Source organism: Bufo gargarizans, chromosome 5 (genome assembly GCF_014858855.1).
Source record: "Bufo gargarizans isolate SCDJY-AF-19 chromosome 5, ASM1485885v1, whole genome shotgun sequence".
NCBI lineage: Eukaryota > Metazoa > Chordata > Amphibia > Anura > Bufonidae > Bufo > Bufo gargarizans.
Window position 1 is genome coordinate 196,947,859 of NC_058084.1, and position 20,805 is coordinate 196,968,663.

Sequence of the window (20,805 nt, forward strand, 5' to 3'; positions counted from 1 at the left end):
TGTAGAGAAAGTTTATACAAGGCACTCACTAATGTATTGTGATTAGAGATGAGCGAAGTGAGCTTCGGATGCTACATCCGAAACCACTTTGCTAATTTTTTTTATATAGTTTGTAAGTTCTCCCCGTGTTTGCATGGGTTTCCTCCCACACTCCAAAGACATACTGATAGGGACCTTAGATTGTGAGCCCCATTGGGGACAGTTGGATGCTAATGTCTGTAAAGCGCTGCGGAATAGAGTAGCGCTATATATGTGCATAAAATAAATAAATAATACTGTACAGTATTATAATGTATGGGCTCCGATGAGCTCAAGTAAGTTATTCACAAAGTCGCGTGAGACTTTATGAATAAAGGCCTTCGGCTCATCAGAGCCCATACATTATAATACTGTATGGAAACAAATCACTGTGCAGTATCATAGCTCATCTCTAATGGGGATTGCCGATATTGCCTCCTTTGCTTGCTGGATTCATCTTTCCATTCCATTATACACTGCTGGTTTCCATGGCTACAACCACCCCTGCAATCCAGCAGCAATGGCCGTGCTTGCACACTATAGGAAAAAGTGCCAGCCTCTCTGGTGCCCAGGACCATGGGAGCTGTGACGAATACCACGCCTCGTGCCCACTTGAAGTCACCTACGCCAAGCTCACGAGATGCAGTATGGTGACTTGTTACCAACGCGTGACGCTATGCCCTCCAGAGGAGCAGGTAAGGTCAGCTTGGTACAGTTTACACAGACACCACCTGTCCACGCGGGTACAGAGAGGCAACCAGCTGAGAGAGCCTTTTTCACTGCCACAATAAAACAGCGCTTGCTCAGCTCGGATAATCTGCCACCAGCTTCTCGTTTGATATAAGCCCGTTCCACTACCAGGATTATATAGGGTGAGAAACCAACCCGCGGTAGCTTATAACTAGGCCGAAACACAAACGTGGGGATTCGAGATCGAGATACAAGATAGCACAAGATTAAATTATATATTTCATTGCCTTAAGGGCACACTAGATGACACAATATACACAGATAATATTTACAGTGGTCTGAGGCTACAGATACAGGGGATTTCTCCCGTGCATCCCCCATACTCTGGAACTCGCTACCCCAGCATATCAGACTCTCACCTACAGTGGAATCCTTAAAAAGAAACTTGAAAACCCACCTCTTCAGACAAGCTTACAACCAGTGACCCTGCTGCCTCTATACCGCCATGACCAACCTCAGCCACACCTACTGTGTCCTTCTCCTATACCATGTAGATTGTAAGCCCTCATGGGCAGGGCCCTCTCTCCTGTACCAGTTTGTAACTCATCTTGTTTATGATTAGTGCAATTGTTTGTATTGTGTATGTGCACCTCTTCTCATATGTACAGCGCTATGGAATGAATGGCGCTTTAATAATAAATAATAATAATGTAGGTACAACAGGGTTAAGCCGAGCAAAAGTCAGTTACCGGGTAGATGAAAGTTCCTTAAGGGGATAATGGTTGAATAGTCCTTGGCTGCAGTCACGTGGGGGAAGTAATGTCAGCTGTTTCCCGGTCTCTCCAAACACATTGGCACGATGTGACCCCCTTCAGAAAAGACACCGCCCGCTGGCTTGCATGGGCTTATGACCTGTAGCTGGCCGCTCAGCATCTCGCCTCTGGGAAGGGTCCACTCCTCCTTCTCTGGTGCTGTCAGCAAATGTCCTATAAAACCCCTTAGGGCTCATAGCTCCAGACCAGAACGTCGCAGGAAGATGGTTCCGGGCACAATTGATCCACCTGGGTTCCGGCTACAATTAGAGTCCAAGCATGGTACCGTTATTTGGTTTCTGTGGGGAGATATGTACAGGTCCTTCTAAAAAAATTAGCATATTGTGATAAAGTTCATTATTTTCTGTAATGTACTGATAAACATTAGACTTTCATATATTTTAGATTCATTACACACAACTGAAGTAGTTCAAGCCTTTTATTGTTTTAATATTGATGATTTTGGCAAACAGCTCATGAAAACCCAAAATTCCTATGTAAAAAAAATAGCATATTTCATCCAACCAATAAAAGAAAAGTGTTTTTAATACAAAAAAAGTCAACCTTCAAATAATTATGTTCAGTTATGCACTCAATACTTGGTTGGGAATCCTTTTGCAGAAATGACTGCCTCCATGCCACGCCGCATTGAAGCAGTCAGCCTGTGGCACTGCTGAGGTGTTATGGAGGCCCAGGATGCTTCGATAGCGGCCTTAAGCTCATTCAGAGTGTTGGGTCTTGCGTCTCTCAACTTTCTCTTCCCAATATCCCACAGATTCTCTATGGGGTTCAGGTCAGGAGAGTTGGCAGGCCAATTGAGCACAGTAATACCATGGTCAGTAAACCATTTACCAGTGGTTTTGGCACTGTGAGCAGGTGCCAGGTCGTGCTGAAAAATGAAATCTTCATCTCCATAAAGCTTTTCAGCAGATGGAAGCATGAAGTGCTCCAAAATCTCCTGCCCTTGATAAAACACAGTGGACCAACACCAGCAGCTGACATGGCACCCCAGACCATCACTGACTGTGGGTACTTGACACTGGACTTCAGGCATTTTGGCATTTCCCTCTCCCCAGTCTTCCTCCAGACTCTGGCACCTTGATTTCCGAATGACATGCAAAATTTGCTTTCATCCGAAAAAAGTACTTTGGACCACTGAGCAACAGTCCAGTGCTGCTTCTCTGTAGCCCAGGTCAGGCGCTTCTGCCGCTGTTTCTGGTTCAAAAGTGGCTTGACCTGGGGAATGCGGCACATGTAGCCCATTTCCTGCACACGCCTGTACACGGTGGCTCTGGATGTTTCTACTCCAGACTCAGTCCACTGTTTCCGCAGTTCCCCCAAGGTCTGGAATCGGTCCTTCTCCACAATCTTCCTCAGGGTCCGGTCACCTCTTCTCGTTGTGCAGCGTTTTCTGCCACACTTTTTCCTTCCCACAGACTTCCCACTGAGGTGCCTTGATACAGCACTCTGGGAACAGCCTATTCGTTCAGAAATTTCTTTCTGTGTCTTACCCTCTTGCTTGAGGGTGTCAATGATGGCCTTCTGGACAGCAGTCAGGTCGGCAGTCTTACCCATGATTGCGGTTTTGAGTAATGAACCAGGCTGGGAGTTTTTAAAAGCCTCAGGAATCTTTTGCAGGTGTTTAGAGTTAATTAGTTGATTCAGATGATTAGGTTAATAGCTTGTTTAGAGAACCTTATCATGATATGCTAATTTTTTTAGATAGGAATTTTGGGTTTTCATGAGCTGTATGCCAAAATCATCAATATAAAAACAATAAAAGGCTTGAACTACTTCAGTTGTGTGTAATGAATCTAAAATATATGAAAGTCTAATGTTTATCAGTACATTACAGAAAATAATGAACTTTACCACAATATGCTAATTTTTTTAGAAGGACCATATCTCCCCTCCGGGGCAAGCTAGCATCAAGTCAGGTCCACGTGGATGTTCGGCTTTGCCCCAGGATCGGAAAAAGACAACCAAATTATGCCTGGGATGGACGGACGATTCCTAATTCCTTATGAAATGTAGGTGCCAACATGTCTGGGAGGTATCATTGATCCTGGGCAAGGGCTGAGACCTCCTGCTAGGGGGTTTCCTGCAGGATTAGCTTGCCTCCAACCTGGCTGGTTGAGGTGTGACTTTATCCTTGAAGCCTGGACCCCTGGGGCATCCCCCCTTGCTAGCCGATATCAGATGGTTGGGGGGGCAAGAACTTATTTAGCATGTACACTGACTGTGTACATGACAAAAGCTGAATCAAATGACAATCAGGGCTGCCAATAAATGATAATCCATATTCCTCACAGGGACGTGCACAGGACGCTGCTTTTTCCACTCCTGATGGATTGCACGGTGGTCGTAACCAAGGAAACGAGCAATGTTTAATGTGATGGAAAAATTCATGTAGCCAGCAAACGAGGCAATATGGACAATCACAATACATTATGAAGTGCCTTGTACAGTCCTGATCAAAAGTTTAAGACCACTTGAAAAATGGCAAAAAATCATATTTTAGCTTCAACATGCAACAAGAAGAAATAAGAGTGAGAAACTTTTTTTTAACATTCAATTAATTGGAAATAAATAAACTGAAACCGGCTGTTTTTCAGCTGAAGCAAATTTTAGGACCACATGCCTTTAAAAGGCCAACTCTGTGCAAAGATGTGGATTCATTATCATTTTCTGTCAGGTAGTCACACATTGTGATGGCAAAGGCAAAAAAACTCTCCCTTTTTGAACGTGGTCGGGTTGTTGAACTGCATAAGCAGGGTTTCTCACAGCGCGCCATCGCTGCTGAGGTGGGACGCAGTAAGACAGTCCTTTGGAATTTCTTAAATGATCCTGAGGGTTATGGGGAAAAAAGTCAAGTGGAAGACCCAAAAGAATTTCATCAGCACTGAGCTGGAGGATCCAATTGGCTGTCCATCAAGACACTGGACGATCCTCGACCCAAATTAAGGCCCTTACTGGTGCTGACTGTAGCCCCATAACCATCAGACTGCATCTGAGACTGAAGAGCTTCAAAAAAAAAAACAACGTCTTCAAAGACCTTGTTTCCTTTAACGCCACAGAACTGCTTGTTTAGACTTTGCAAGAGAGAACCAAACATGGGACATTCAAAAGGTGGAAGAAAGTTTTATTCTCTGATGAGAATTTCTTTTTACCTTGATGGTCCTGATGGTTTCCAACGTTACTGGCATGACAAGCAGATCCCACCTGAGATGTTTTCTACGCGCCACAATGGAGGGGGCGCCATAATGGTCTGCGATGCTTTTTCCTTCAGTGGAACAATGGAGCTTCAGGAAGTGCAGGGGCGTCAAATGGCCGCTGGCTATGTCCAGATGTTGCAGAGAGCATGCCTCATGAATGAGGGCCCTCGTCTGTGTGGTAACAACTGGGTTTTTCAACAGGATAACGCTACAGTATACAATGCCCGCAGGACAAGGGACTTCTTCCAGGAGAATAACATCACTCTTTTGGCCCATCCTGCGTGTTTCCCTGATCTAAATCCAATTGAGAACCTGTGGGGATGGATGGCAAGGGAAGTTTACAAAAATAGACAACAGTTCCAGACAGTAGATTGCCTTCGTGCTGCCGTCTTCACCACTTGGAGAAATGTTCCCACACACCTCATGGAAACGCTTGCATCAAGCATGCCAAAACGAATTTTGGAAGTGATAACCTATAACGGCGGAGCTACTCATTACTGAGTTCATGTTTGGAAGTTGGATTTAGTTTAGTTTTTTTTTTTGGAGGTGTGGTCCTAAACTTTTGATCAGCTGAAAAACAGCCTGTTTCAGTTTATTCGTTGTTTTCATTAAATTGAATGTTAAAAAAATGTTTTGTCGCATGTTGAAGCTCTACTTGGAACCTTTTTAAGATCCAGCCATGCTAAATATGATTTTATGTCACGACACGGAGGCTCCTATTGCATTACTCAATCTTTACTGAATCCATAGTAGCAAAGACAAAAAAAAAAAACACATCAAATCCAGTAAACCATCCCACAAGGATAACTCCTCCCATAGTCCAGTCCATAAGTAGAACCTCCCACCGGAAATCTTCCTCTTTCTTTGCTGCTTCCATGGCAAGATAAGTGTGATTCTTTGTGACTGATATTCGTTTTTTCATAATTTAGGTTTTTGGATATTTTCTTCCCTTGTATTTCGTTGGTTGGTTTTTTCTGTATATACATTTATTCGGCTGCTGCCGTTTTTTGGGGGTTATTGTTTTAATCCTGAGTTTTGTCCCTAGGTTTTTTGGTTCACTGTGTTCCCCTTCTTGTGGTTTTTCTCTCCGTTTTGCCTAGGCTGTGCGCCGTTAATTCCTGCGGTCAGCTGCAGCCCTCCTTCTCCAACCCCTCCCCCCCCCCCTCTTCCCCTGTACCTCGTTTCGCGCCAGCGCCATTTTCTCCGGGCTGTGCGCTCCCCCTCTCTCGGCTCCCGAGATCTCGGCGTCCTCTGCGCACCCGGCTATCCCCGAGATTCGCGGGCGCCATCTTACGCCTCCCTCCGGCCGGCTTCACTATTAGGCCGGATCGGAGGCGGGTCTGATATTCTCGCGCGCGATTGGGGGGCGGAGTTTGTTTCTTGTTCCGGTCACCGCCGCCAGCCAGCTTCATTTTACCCCACAGGTTTGCGTCCATGTCCATGCCTCAGCAGCCACCTTCTGATACCCCTACCCCCCCCCCCCCCCATATTGCCTGCTGCTGCTCCTTCTGTTGCACCACCATGCCCCTCACCTGCCTTACCTCAGGCTAGTTTGCAACAGTCCATCACAGAAGCCATTAATAATGCTATGGGCTCTATGTCCTCTGTGATATCTCAGTCCATTGCTCAGGCACTAAAGGCTCAGAACCCTGCCCCTACTCCCTCTGCTGCTACTGCCTCCAGAATTATTGAATCTGATAGCTTAGTTCTATCACAGGATCACGTGCTTGGTTCACGCAAACGAGCCTGCACGCGCCAGGCAGAAAAAGCGCGCCCCTGGAAATCAGCACGGGCTCAGCCTGTCCCTAGTTCAGACTCAGAGTTGGAGTCCGAGGAGGAGGTGTATAGTCACGGCCATTGTGCTTCTGACCCAGACCTAGAGGAGGTACTGGTTGAGGATGAGGACTTTGATCCGGAGATTCCTTTGTCACGTCCATCAACTAGTTCTGCCCCTGAGGCCCTAGGGTCATCCACAGCCCTTACGGACCCTCTCGGCGAACCATTGTTCGACCCGGATACGTTACACCATCCGCGGTCTGCTGAGTGGTTGCCCTCACCACATGTGGCCCAGTATTTGGAGGACAGGGTTAGGAAGCCCCTCTCCAAGGAGCCGCGCAGTAAGCAAAAAGCTGAGTGCCCGCGCCCCTTAGTCCCTAATAAGGTTTGCGAAACCCCCAATGTGGATCCGAAAATGATCCAATTCTTGGCCAAGACTGGCTTTAATCCTCGTAGAGGACTTGACTCAGCGCTTCGTGCCTGCCAAGATAAATTATTGGATAGCTTAGGCCCACTAACCAAAATTTTCGAATTAGCGGAGTCAGCCAGATCTGACGGCACCCCCATTGACTCAGATGAGCTCAGCGCGCCATCTGTATGGTAGGAAATGTGAATGCTTCACTTTCCATGGAACGGAGGAAAGCTATCCTCATCAAAATTGAGCCGAAGTTGTCCAACATGGCTCTTACAGAATCGGGCAAAGAGGCTCAGGGCCTCTTATTTGGTGATACTTTCATCAAGGATCTGGGCAAGTTTGTAGGGGCCTTCACCGCATTGGATAAGGCTCAAAGCTCCATGCGGAAGGTCTTTCACGGACGAGTCTCTTCCAGGGCCGGCAGTTTCAGGGGCCGTCTGTCCGGCCGTGCTCACTTCCAGACCCGTGGCGGTCGAGGCTCCTTCAACCAGCGGCAGGTGTTCCAGGACCAGAGACCACAATCCTCCTTCTTCCCTTCCAGAGGTTCCTCCGTTAGGTCCCGATCCTTCAGAGGGTTCTCAGGAACAAGACGTCCCCTCGGTAAGTCATCTGAACCTAATGTCTTTTTCCGACCATTGCATAGGGGGCAGACGCCAGCATTTTTTGGCTGCTTGGTCTCGCATCACGGCCGACCCTTGGGTCCTATCCACGATCCAGGGGTTTCACATCGAACTGACCGTTTCCCCTCTATTCCTTCCCTATCCACGGCCGAGGGTGCTTTCCAGTCAATCCCTAAATTGTCTGGACACGGAGTTGTGGTCTCTCCATTTGAAGGGGGCGATAGAGCGTGCCCCTCTTCCAGGTGGAGGAATCGTCAGCGACGTTTTCTTAGTGCAGAAGAAAGGAGGACAGTTTCGACCTGTCATAAACCTCAAACGTCTCAACCACTTTGTACGATACCGCCATTTTAAAATGGAGGGTATTCATCTGCTCAGAGACCTTCTGATTCCGGACGATTGGATGGTGAAGTTGGACTTGAAGGACGCGTACCTGACGGTCCCCATTGCTCCAACTTCCAGGGACCTCCTTCGCTTCCTGTGGGACGGTCAGATTTGGCGGTTCACCTGCCTTCCTTTTGGTCTGTCATCGGCTCCTTGGTGCTTCACCAAGCTGATGGGACCGGTGGTAGCTTGGCTCCGCCTCCAGGGGGTCGTCTAATAATTTACTTGGACGACAGCCTGATTCTGGCCCAATCCCCCGACATCCTTCGATCTCACTTGCGGATGGCAGTATCCTTGCTCACGGACCTGGGATTTATCATCAACAACGAGAAGTCGTCCTTTCAGCCTTCCAGGTCCTTGGAATTTTTGGGGTTTGTGGTGGATTCGTCCACCCAGAGTCTCTGTCTTCCGGGTTCCAAAGTCAGGTCTATCCGCAAGGAGTTGCGTCATACTTTGCGACTTCCCCAAGTCTCGCTCTGGCATATGGCTCGAATTATCGGCCTTTTGTCAGCCTCCCGGCTCCGTTACACTATCGGGCCCTTCAGCGGCTGAAGATCGCTCACCTTCAGTCAGGAGCAGCGTATGCGGACTTGGTGACCCTGGATCAGGAGACCAGAGACGAGCTGGTGTGGTGGATTTCCAACCTCGATGCATGGAACGGCAGAGCCATCGTGGGCCCTCAACCAGATCTCATCATAGAGGCGAATGCCAGCCTTCTCGGCTGGGGTGCCCACTGCGAGGGAGTCTCCACGGGGGGTCCGTGGGCGACGGAAGAATCCTTTCTTCACATAAATGCTCTGGAACTCTTGGCGGGGTCGTTCGCCATTCGCAGTTTTACCAGCAACAGGATCTCGGCTTGCATCAAGCTCCGGATGGACAACGTATCGGCGGTCCGATACGTCAACGCCATGGGGGGTACTCACTCGGCAGTCCTGACTCAGCTGGCGAAAGAGTTCTGGACATATTGCCTGGACAATGGATTCAAGGTGGTCGCGGAATATATCCCGGGTCTCCACAATACCTTCGCGGATTGGAGTTCTCGGTACACCTCAGATTTCAGCGATTGGAAGTTGGATCCGACGGTGTTTGCCTCTATCGCTTCTCTTTGGGGCCCGTTTACCCTAGACCTCTTCGCGTCGCGATGGAATTCCCAACTCCCCTGGTTTGTCGTCTCCTTAAGGGCTCTCGCCTCTCCCGTCCCCCTCAACCCCGTTTCTCCTCTTCTTGGGATGTCCGTTTGGTTCTGGATTTCTTTTCACAGTGGCCTGCCAATGCGGATCTTTCGCTCAGACAGCTATCTGCCAAGCTTGTGTCGTTGCTCTGTCTTGTTTCTTGCAAGAGAGTTTCGGACGTCAGGGCTCTAGACTTTAATGCTCTCTCTTTTTCCCCACATGGAGTTTCCTTCAACATTTCCCGCCGTACGAAAACTAACATAAAATCAGTCTCTTATCGGGAGTTCCCTAACTCTCCGGCCCTTTGCCCGGTGGGTTGCCTGAAGGAATACTTGTCTCGCACTTCTTCCTCCGGTCTTCTTCTTCTCCGCAATTATTCATTTCTTTTCGTAGACCGTTCCGCCCGGTAACTAGTGTCACCCTGTCTCGTTGGGTGAAATGGATCCTTACCTCATCCGGGGTGGACACTTCTGTGTTTTCTGCCCATTCCGTTCGAGGGGCCTCTGCTACTTCTATGGCGATGGCGGGGGCTCGCTTAGAGGATATCATGAGGTTGGGGGACTGGTCTAGATCTTCCACATTCCGGGAGTTTTATTTTCATCCAACTCCTCACGCTTTTGAGTCGATTATTTCTACGCTTTAAACTTGCAATAGGAGCCTCCGTGTCGTGACATAAAATTACATGATTTTCCTAGTTTATGACGTAAAGTCATGATTTTATAAACGACACGGAGGCGAGTATTGCCCCTCCCGATTTGGCTTCTCTTTATTATTATTACTTCCATTAATAAAGTTTTTGTTCCCTCCCTGGTGTTTGCTGGTTATTATTTTTATTATTATTATTATTGTTATTGTTTGTTGCTTTTTATGTTTTAGCTTTGTTCTGGTTTCTGTTCCGTACTCTGATAAGTATGTTCCGTACGTTTGCTCATTGATTGTTTGTTTATTTATTACGGTCATTCTATGCTACTGGTGTCCTTTTGGTTTCTGGCAGATTACCATGTGCCCTTCTATTTCTCTCTTTTAGGTTGAAGTCCTACCGTGCTGTGGTCAAGTGTTTGTCCTCTGGCGGTTTTTTCTGCGGCCTCCAAGGATTGTTCGTTATGGCGGTGTTCCGGATGGATCCTGTTTCGTTCCTGCCCGGCTCGGTTGAATTTTCCGTTGGTCCTGAGTTGAAGGTTGTTTCCGATCTGGTTATTCTGTTTGGGAGTTCTTCATGACAAAGAAAGAGGAAGATTTCCGGTGGGAGGTTCTACTTATAGACTGGACTATGGGAGGGGTTATCCTTGTGGGATGGTTTACTGGATTTGATGTGTTTTTTTTTTTTCTCTTTGCTGCTATGGATTCAGTAAAGATTGAGTAATGCAATACTCGCCTCCGTGTCGTTTATAAAATCATGACTTTACGTCATAAACTAGGAAAATCATGTAATTTTTTGCCATTTTTCAAGTAGTCTTAAACTTTTTATCAGGACTGTATTAACTTTCTCTACATAATAAATGCTATTTGCCCAAGTGACACAAACACTTTAAAGGGATTCTGTCACCTCCCCTAACCCAAAAAACGATTTTAAAGCAGCCATGAAGCACAGCTTACCTTGATTAGGCTGTGCTCTTTTATCTTGTAATCCGTCCAGCAGTTTCTGCAAAAAACGACTTTTATTGATATGCAAATGTGTCCTGAATGTGCCCAGAGGGGCGTTTTGTTCCTCTTAGAGAGCCCAGTACCGCCCCTCTTACCTTGCCCAGCCCGCCTTCCTTGCACTGTCTAACCGCCCCCAGCCTGCCACAGCCTCTCCTCCCTCTCGCCGAACGAACTCTCGCACAGGCGCAGTACCCACTGAGGGCTGCGCCTGTGCGATCTGCAGGAGACTGAGGGCAGGAGCTTCATCCTCGTCACTGGGCATGCGCCGAGCCCAGTGACGTCCGATGCTCGCTCTTCCCTGCTGACTGAGGGAAGAGCGAGCATCGGACGTCACTGGGCTCGGCGCATGCCCAGTGACGAGGATGAAGCTCCTGCCCTCAGTCTCCTGCTGATCGCACAGGCGCAGCCCTCAGTGGGTACTGCGCCTGTGCGAGAGTTCGTTCGGCGTGAGGGAGGGGGAGGAGAGGCTGTGGCAGGCTGGGGACGGTTAGACAGTGCAAGGAAGGCGGGCTGGGCACGGTAAGAGGGGCGGTACTGGGCTCTCTAAGAGGAACAAAACGCCCCTCTGGGCACATTCAGGACACATTTGCATATCAATAAAAGTCGTTTTTTGCAGAAACTGCTGGACGGATTACAAGATAAAAGAGCACAGCCTAATCAAGGTAAGCTGTGCTTCATGGCTGCTTTAAAATCGTTTTTTGGGTTAGGGGAGGTGACAGAATCCCTTTAACGTCCACATTATTTTACAAGTCACTTTGGTGTTTTGAAAGTTCAGTACAAAAACAGTAGGCAACATGGTACAGCTTACCTTAACAAAAGATGGATCCAGTTGTACACTTTGCTCTGCGGAATACAAAGCCTCTGACCATCTTTGAAGCTTGAACAGGGCATTTGCACGGTTGTTCCAAAGCACAGCCATTTCTCTTGTATAATTTCTGAACGGAAAAAAAATAATTATAATTTACAAGATTGCGAGTCCTGGTTCCTAAACCCAAACAAGAGTACAGGATTCAGTTAGACAGGCCAGTTCCCAATGCTGGTCCAGAATGCTCTACATATGGCATCCACTTTATACAAGGGATCAACCAAACAGACTTTGGAGCAGACTTTGGAAGACATATACATTTTGTTTCATTTTAACTCAAGTTTATGGTCACTCAAGTAATCAAGGCCCTTCTGTCAGACATTGTAAAGCTCAAGGTTCTGGTAGAGAACTCATGTCATCTCAGTGTCTTCTGGTAAAAAATATTACACTACGGTACAGGCAATATAACCAGAAGAAACGATCAGCCTCATTAGAAAATGTTCAGGCATCACTTTTAACCATCCCTAGCATAGTACAAACATACAAGAGATTTATCAAGACTAGTGCAAAGGAAAACCGGCTTGTGTAATCAGAGTCTACATTTCATTTTCCACAGCTTCTTTGGAAAATGAAAGGACCAATCTGACTGGTTTTCTTTTGCACCAGTCTTGATGAATCTCCCCCACAGATCATTATCTCAAAGGAAAACAAAAAAAATCTTGTGAACAAATGAAAGGGTAAAGAAACCACAAATAAAGAAGTGAGATGTGATGTTCACAGTAGATAAAATCCGTCAGGAAATTTAACTCTACCTACCAGAATGGTCTCTCAATGTTGAAATGCATCAATATCACACATTTCCATGAAGCAATAAGAGGAAGAATGTGATACATTATGGATCTATGAAAGTTTTCTTTCACATCGGATCCGAAGCATATCAAATCAATAATCAGAGTCACAAGAATATATGCTAAAAAGTATTAGGGCACAAAAAATATCAAGCAATAAGTTGAAGCTCCTGGGCCTTGACACAAAATCTGTAACAGGACTCCCCACCTACAATGTGTCTTTTTATTTTAATGTTGGTGGAGCTATATGTGGTAGAGGGGCAGCAGGTCTGGTAACAACTGCTACTTCTACACCATATATATGGTCATAATTCCAGCTCCCCGCTGCTTGAGCTTAAAGGGGTTCTCTGGGCTTTTAATATTAATGACCTATCATCAGAACAGTCCCAAGCAGAATAGACTGCAGCATGTCCTCCAGGATTCTTTATTCAAATTGGGTCCATAAAAATGTACTGTCTCCCGTCTTCTCTTCCTGCTCACCGCTGCTTTGACATAGATAGCAGCGATAAGCAGTAAGATGTGCCCATTTTCAGTTGTAGCCAGTATTACTGATTATATACCATTGAAAAGGAGATTTTTGTATAACTTACCAGTAAAATCTCTCTCTCGCTCTTCATTGGGGGACACAGGTATAGCTATGTCCTCTAGGAGGCGTTGACACTAGTAAAAGCTGTTAGTTCCTCCCCTGGCAGCTATACCCCCTCCAGCCTGGAGAGAGAGCTTCAGTTTGTGCACAAGCAGTAGTAGAAGCAAGCCAACTAAGAAAAAAATATGGAACACCAACCATGCCAAAAAGCCAATGGGGTTCTAACCAGAAACAGCCACAGCTGTGGTTGAACAACAATACTGGGTGGGTGCTGTGTCCTGTGACACAGGAACCGTGGGACGTCCACAAGCAGTCCACAGGGAGGGAAAAACCACAGTCCCGTGGAAACATAGTCCCTGCAGGCATCTAGGAAACTGCCATCTGCAAGACCAAGCGAGCCAAGGCAGCGTCCGCCGATACATAAGTATGCACCTGGTAAAATTTTTTGAAAGTACGTAAGGAGGACCAAGTAGCCAAGAATGACAAAAAGGGAGTCTGTATGGCGGAAGGGAGCAGAGGATGCTAAATAGATCCTTAGCGCTCTGACAACATCCAAGTGATGCAACTCCCTTTCCTTAGGGTGTGAAGGAGAGGAAAACACAGAGGGAAGGACAATTTCCTCGTTGATATCGAAGTCGGAGACCACCTTCAGAAGAAAGGAAGGAAGGAAGTGGCCGGAGAACAGCTTTATCCTTATGAAGAACCAGGAAGGGTTCTCTACAAGAAAAGGCCGCCAACTCAGACACCCGTCTGATTGACGTGTTAGCCACAAGGAAAACCACCTTCCAGGACAGGAGTCGAAGAGAAATCTCCAGTAGAGGCTCAAAGGGGGAAGCCTAGAGCGCTAGGAGGACTAAATTCTGATCGCAAAGCGGCAACGTAGGACGGTACGGAGGAACCGTATGTGCCACTCCCTGAAGAAAAGTCCTTAGAGGCCCGAGGGGGGCCAGAGGGCGCTGAAAAAAAAATAGAAAGCGGCGAGACCTGACCCTTCAAAGAGCTAAGGCTGAAACCAAGGTCCAAACCTGAATGAAGAAAGGACAGGATCGTGTGGAGAGACAAACGAAGAGGAGGAATGGTTCGGTTTTTACAGAAACCCAGGAAGGACCTCCAGGTCATGTAATAGATCCTAGAAGAAGCAGGCTTCCTAGCCTGAAGCATAGTGCGGATAACCTCCACTGAAAAACCTGTTCGCTTTAGAATAGCGGTATCAATGGCCACGCCGTCAAACGAAGAGACCTTAATTGCTGATGGAAGACCGGTCCCTGCGAAAGCAGGTCGTCTCTGAGCGGCAGTGACCAAGGAACGTCTCCCAGAAGAAGAACGAGGTCGGCCAGAATCTTTGTGAAGACCCGAGGTGCAGTTGCCAGCCCGAACGTGAGGGCGACAAACTAGTAATGACAGTCTCCTATCACGAACCTCAGGAAGCGCTGGTGACTCCGCGCGATGGGGACATGGAGGTATGCATCCTAAAATATCTATGGCCTAAAGGAATTCCCCCTGCTCCAGAGAAGCAATTACGGAACAAAGGGATTCCATCCGAAACAGCTGAAAGCGAAGGAACGTGTTTAGCAGTTTGAGGTCCAGGATGGGACGCACAGAGCCCTCCTTTTTGGGGACCAAAAAAAAGGTTTGAATAGAACCCCTAGAACCTTTCTGCTGGGGAAACAGGAGAGATGACTCCCCGGGCTCGGAGAAGGTAGCTGCCCGCTCGGGGTCCCGTGGAAGACGGGATTGAAAAACCTGCCTGGGGGAAGAGATAGAAACTCGATCAGGTATCCCGAGGATACAATCTCGAGCACCCAAGCGTCGAACACGTGGACCCGCCAGACGTCCTGGAAGAGGAGGAGGCACCTTCAGGCCGAGGCCTGCTTAGCCGCAGGGGGTCGAGCGGCCTGGGTCTAGGACGCCAGGAGGGCTGTGCCCGTAAGGACTTTTTTTTTTGCGCCGATCCTGGGAAGGAAAGCAGTCTCCCCCAGCGGAGGAACTCGATAAAGGGCGGGAACTAGCGAATCGACTAAAAAGTCTGCCATGCGAGAAACCTGACCTAATGTGAGAGGCCACCTTGGCCCTAGGCTGTGGGAGATGGGTGCTCTTGCAACCCGTGGCCTCAGAAATAATTTCGTCCAGCCGAGAACCAAAGAGACTGGCATCGACAAAGGGGAGACCGACTAAAGAACACTTGGAAGTCGCGTCCGCAGCCCACATCTTCAGCCAAAGCTCGCGGCGTAAGGTGACTGCAAGCGCTTAAGAGCGCACAATGAGGGCGCCAACGTCCAGGGACGCCTCGCACAGGAACTTCCCTGCCTGAATGATCAACTGCGCCAAGAATTGGAGGTCCTGAGCAGGGACCTCGGATGCCAAGTCCTGGTCCAGCTGGCTGCCCCACTCAGAGATTGCTTTAGCCACCCACGCGGAAGCGAACACGGGCCTAAATGCTGACCACGTGGCTGCAAAGCGGGACTTCGTCAAGGATTCCATCCAACGATCTTCAGCGGACTGAAGGGAGGATCCATCGGCTATGGGAATAGCCGTACTTTTGGCCAGCCGTGCTACTGGTGGGTCCACCTTAGGAGTGGATGTCCACGTGGAAACGCAGTCTGCTGGAAAAGGATATAGGATGTTCAGTTTTTTGGGGGCAGAAAATCATTATAGCGAGGAAACACCTGTGAGGCCTGTTTTGGACGGAAGAAAGATACACCCTGCTGGTCAGTGGAAGGGGGGGGGAATCGTCCTGCACCTGGAAGGTGTCGCGGATGGCAGCAATAAGGCTATTAACAGTGGAGGCCAACCTAGAAGACTGCTCCACATCCAAATCCAGATTCTCAACCTCACCGTCGGACGGCACGTCTCCAGGAGAGGAAAAACCTGAGAGAGACCGCACACACGTGGTGGAGAGGGAAATGCTTCAGAGTAACGCACGAGCTAGAAGGTCTGGAGGGTGCATATAAGGGGAGGTGCAGTCTGCGCTCAACCAAGCGACCCACAATAGATAGGGTGGATTGGGAGATTTGAGCAAGGTTTTCCACCGCCTGAGAGAGCGTTTTGGCCAGGGGAGCAGCGGCTGAAAGGGGGGGGGGACCCTGCCTGAGCATCTGACAAGCGGTGCAGACAGAATTCTGTTGCCCACAAGGGAATTTAGCCTCACATATAGAGCAGGCATAATGAATACCTATTGGCCGCGGAAGAAACCCAGAGGGATCAGACATGGGGAAATCAGTGACCTGAGGAGGGAAACAGCTCCTACCAATGAGGTCCGGATAGAGCTGGCTGAGCACTGAGGTGGGAAAGAATAAGCCCCGCCCCCTCATGTCCTGCATCCCTCCAGAGAGCCGCTGCGATGCACGCGTGTCCACTAACCCAAGCATGGCTAGGGTCGCTCCACGCTGTGACCCCTTGTTCCATCTGCCCAGACAGCACCATACATCAGGCGGCCGCCCGATCGTTGTGGGAGGAGGATCGCCGCAAGCCACAGCAGTGAATCTCCCACGAACTTCCCCGAACTTCGCAGTATAGGCTCCGCCACCCAATTGCGGCCCATGTCTGTGCCCCAGCGCTAAGTGAATCGTTTCCCAGAGAGACACTGTGTGGCCCTGCTTGATTTTACTGAGAATAAACTGCTGCTGCTGTTATGGATTAATCCTTGCAGGTCGTTTTTGAGCCAAGAGGTTAAGCTAGGCGAGCTGGGGTTTATCGATGGCATCTACTTATCTGTCCAGCCGCCATCTTCACCCTACCCCTTGTTCCAGCAGGGTCACCCCTTCAGCTACTGGAACCGTAGTGGCAGGAAGCGAGGCTGCCCTGGTCCACCTTGTCTTCTTGTAGGGGTAGGAGGCAGCGTGGCGAACCAACGCTGGCGTGTTGCCCCCAGGAGAACAGGTAGGTGAGGCGACCACTGTTTCCCATCTAAAAGAAGAGAAAAAAAAAACTAACTAAAATACAAAATCTTCAGGAGCTACAGGTCTTGCCTCCAAATGACACTAGAAAAAACTGGAGCTCTCTCTCCAGGTTGGAGGGGGTATAGCTGCCAGGGGAGGAGCTAACAGCTTTTACTAGTGTCAACGCCTGCTAGAGGACATAGCTATACCCACGGTTCCTGTGTGCCACCAATGAATATGGGCGAGAAAATATCATTACCTGTACAATGAGCTTCACAGTATTATGTGTAAATTAATAAGTATTTTGGTTAATATTTTCTGAGGGATCTTCAATGAAGAAGGGAAAGAATATGATAAGTAGGTCCATTCAAAAAACACCTTGATCAGTAAATACATACACATACTCAATTCTGCACTTACCCAAAGTAGAACATTTTAGCTAAAACACCTATGGCATTCTGATATTTCTCAAGAGCTTTTATATAATGCCCAGCTTTGTACAGCTCATTTCCAGCATTTTTTAACCAGTATGAATAGTCTAAATTATCCATCCTGTTAATAAAAAAATAAAAAAATATTTGAAAGGTCGTCATGCATTTTTATACAGTTTACTTTTGTGCTGTGCATGGTTACTTAAAATTACATAGTTAATACGGTTAAAAAAAAAAAGACATAAGTCCATCAAGTTTAACCAAGGGATAGGTGGGGACGCGAATCCCAGAAGGAAGTGAGACTCGGATTTCTCAGAAGAAAAATATCTGTCCAGATGATCTCTGATAGATCACTTTATCGGGGACAGAAGACTCCGGTCCTTGGATGGCAGACCTGAATGTGGAGACTTATAGCATAAGGGCTCATGCAAGCGACCAGTCTGTTTGGACCAAATGCTGGAGCCCCATTTTTCAAATCTGAAATGTGTCACCTGATGTGGTAATCATTTTGGAACGCTTTTACTTATCAAAGCCATTCTGAGAATATTTTTTCGTGACACATCGTACTTTAGGTTAGTGGTGAATTTGAGTTGATATGTTTTACCTTTATGTATAAACAAATCCAAAACTTGCAGAAAATGTCAAAATATTCACTATTTTCAAAAGCAGAATTTCTCTGCTTTTAAGATGGATAGTGATACTTCATAACTATATGTTTACTTTATGTTGGCATCATTTTGTAAATGTCATTTTATTTTTGGGGCTTAGAATTTTAGAAGCAAATGTTTACATTTTTAAGAAAGTTCAGTTATGAAGTCACTTTGTGGGGCTTACATAGTAGAAGCCACCCATAAATTACCCCATTTTAGAAAGTATACCCCTCAAATTATTCAAAACTGGTTTTAAAAATTTTGTAAACCCTTTAGGTGTTCCACAGGAATTTAAGCAAAATGGATGGGAAATTTTAAAGTTTCACTTTTTTGTGCAGATTTTCCAATTTAACCTAATTTACAGAAACACCTCGTATATGGTCATAAATCTCTTCATGGGAACACGGTAGGGCTCAGAATGAAAGGAGCGCCAAGTGGTTTTTGGAGGGCAGACTTTGCTGGCATGATTTTGGGACACCATGTCGTATTTGCAGAAACCCAGAGGTACCTGAACAGTGGGAAAAAAAAAAAAGTGACCCTATTTTGGAAACGACACCCCTCAAAGGATGTATTTAGGCGTGCAGTTATTGTTTTGGCCCTACAGGTGTTTCAGAGAATTTATCTACACTGAGCCATAAAATTTTAAAATTACATTTTTTTGCAATGAAATGTAGCTTTAGCCCCATAATTTGCTGTTTCACAAGGAATTTAAAGCAAAGCAACGCGTGGTTTGTTACACATTTTCTCATGAATTCAGCCATACCCCATATGTGGTCATTAATTGCTGTATAAGCACACAACAAGGCTTGGAAAGGAAGTAGGGTTATTAGGATTTTGGAGGGCAGATTTTGATGGAATGCTTTTGGGACACCATGTCACATTTGCAGAGACCCAGAGGTACCTGAACAGTGAAACCCCCTTCCCCAAAAAAGTGACCCCATTTTCAAAACTACACCCCTCAAGGAATTTATTTAGGGGTGCAGTGACTGTCTTGGCCCCACAGGTGTTTCACAGAAATTGTCAACATTGAGCAATAAAATTAAAAACAATACATTTTTTGCAACGAAATATAGCTTAAGCCACACATTTTGCTGTTTCACAAGGAATTCAAAGACACAATGCACCCAATAGTTTAACACATTTTCTCCTGAATACAGCAATACCCTATATGTGGTCATAAACTGCTTTATGGGCACACAACAAGGCTTGGCAGGGAAGGAGAGCTATTAGGATTTTGGAGGGCATATTTTGCTGGACAAATGCAGACGCTTTGAGGTGAACCCAAAAAAAAAAAAAAACAGCCTGAAGTGACCCCATTTTGGAGACTACACCCTGAAGGAATTCATCTAGGGGTATAGCAATAACTTTTAGTTTATGGAAAGTGACACCCCTCATGGTATTCGTCTAGGGGTATAGTGAGAATTTTTGGTTTCTGAGGTGACATCCTTCTTGATATTAATCTAGGGGTCTTGTGAGAATTTAAAGGGATTCTGTCATCAGAAATGAGCCCTATAAGCTAAACATATGGCGATGTCCCTTGTAAAACACAGAATCCGAAAGTGAGTTTATCTAATGCCCCTGTGGCTCTATAATCATAAAAAAGACGTTTATATCACCTGCCAATCACTTCAAAATGTGTCCAAGGGGACGTCTCATGCTGAAAGGTGCCCAGCTGCAGCCATGTCGTTTATGTGCCCAGCGCCACCTCCTCAAGTGAAATCTCCGCCCTCCCTTTTATTATATCCACCTACTTCAGTTCGTGGCCGCCTCTGTAACCTCCGCTCACTTCATCCAGATCCCGCGCGTGCGCACTAGTTATATACTGATGCTCCCATGCAGACTACTGGCAGAGGCCTCGTATAGCGAAGTGCGCATGCACTTCGCTTGAACCTCCACTGACTGCCCTATTACAGCCCATTACAGCCATCCAACCTAGTGCGCACGCGCGGGATCTGGATGAAGCGAGCGGTGGTTAGAGAAGCAGTGATGATGTGAGGTAGGCGGATCACATGAAAGGGAGGGCGGCGATTTCACTACAGAAGGCGGCGCTGGGCACCTAAACGACATGGCTGCAGCCAGGAGACGTCCCCTTGGACACATTTTGAAGTGATTGACCGGTGATATAAATCGCTTTTTTATGAATATAGAGCCACAGGGGCATTAGATAAACTCACTTTAGGATTCTGTGTTTTACAAGGGACATCGCCATATGTTTAGCTTATAAGGCTAATTTCTGATGACAGAATCCCTTTAAAGTAAGGTGACTGAGGGAAAGCTGGAAATCCCGCACTGGGGGAGGAGGGGGAATAGCAGGACCCACTACCAACCTACCCACCATTCCATAAAATAAAGGCCCCAAAAAAACTAATCAAAACCTCGTAAAAAAATGCTGAGGCAAATCAACTCTACTATATCCATTACTCTCACCCAGCTATGCAAGCAAGGTGAAAGAGACCCTCCCTCTAGTACTTTTACAGTTGCCGACAGTATACTGAGTATTGTGGGAATATCTGTGGGTTTCCTTTTGGGGTTGCAATATTATTATAATTTGTTTGCTATGCTGCTGGTCAGTTAAATAAAAAAAAAATGGCCATTATGAGTGGCATAAGAGGAAGATATAGAGTATATAAAAAAATAAAAAATCCAAGGAAGTATGATGAATTTTAAAGCACTCCTTAAAGTATAACTGTCGTATATATTTTTTGGGGGAGTATTGAATTGTGATGATTAATATCTCCTTGGTGGCCCTATTTCAACTTTTCACTATGTATTCAATTACCCCTAAATTCCACAGTTTTGTTCCCTGTACTGCCTACTTTTACCTGTGCTTAAAATAGGGTTGCTAGGCATGATCGGTCTATCTG

The 20,805-nt window shown here is 46.8% G+C and overlaps 1 protein-coding gene across 2 annotated transcripts in view; it reads right to left on the minus strand.

Annotated features, from left to right (window-relative positions):
* TRANK1 (tetratricopeptide repeat and ankyrin repeat containing 1) overlaps positions 1 to 20,805 on the minus strand; it is a 183,865-nt gene that overhangs the window by 136,369 nt on the left and 26,691 nt on the right. For both annotated transcript variants that reach the window (XM_044292742.1, XM_044292743.1), the window contains 2 exons: positions 17,281 to 17,412; positions 11,552 to 11,678 (listed from right to left, as the gene is read on the minus strand). In XM_044292742.1, the coding sequence (XP_044148677.1) occupies positions 11,552 to 11,678; positions 17,281 to 17,411 (258 nt within the window). In that variant the 5' untranslated portion in view covers position 17,412. The remainder of the gene's footprint in view (positions 1 to 11,551; positions 11,679 to 17,280; positions 17,413 to 20,805) is intronic.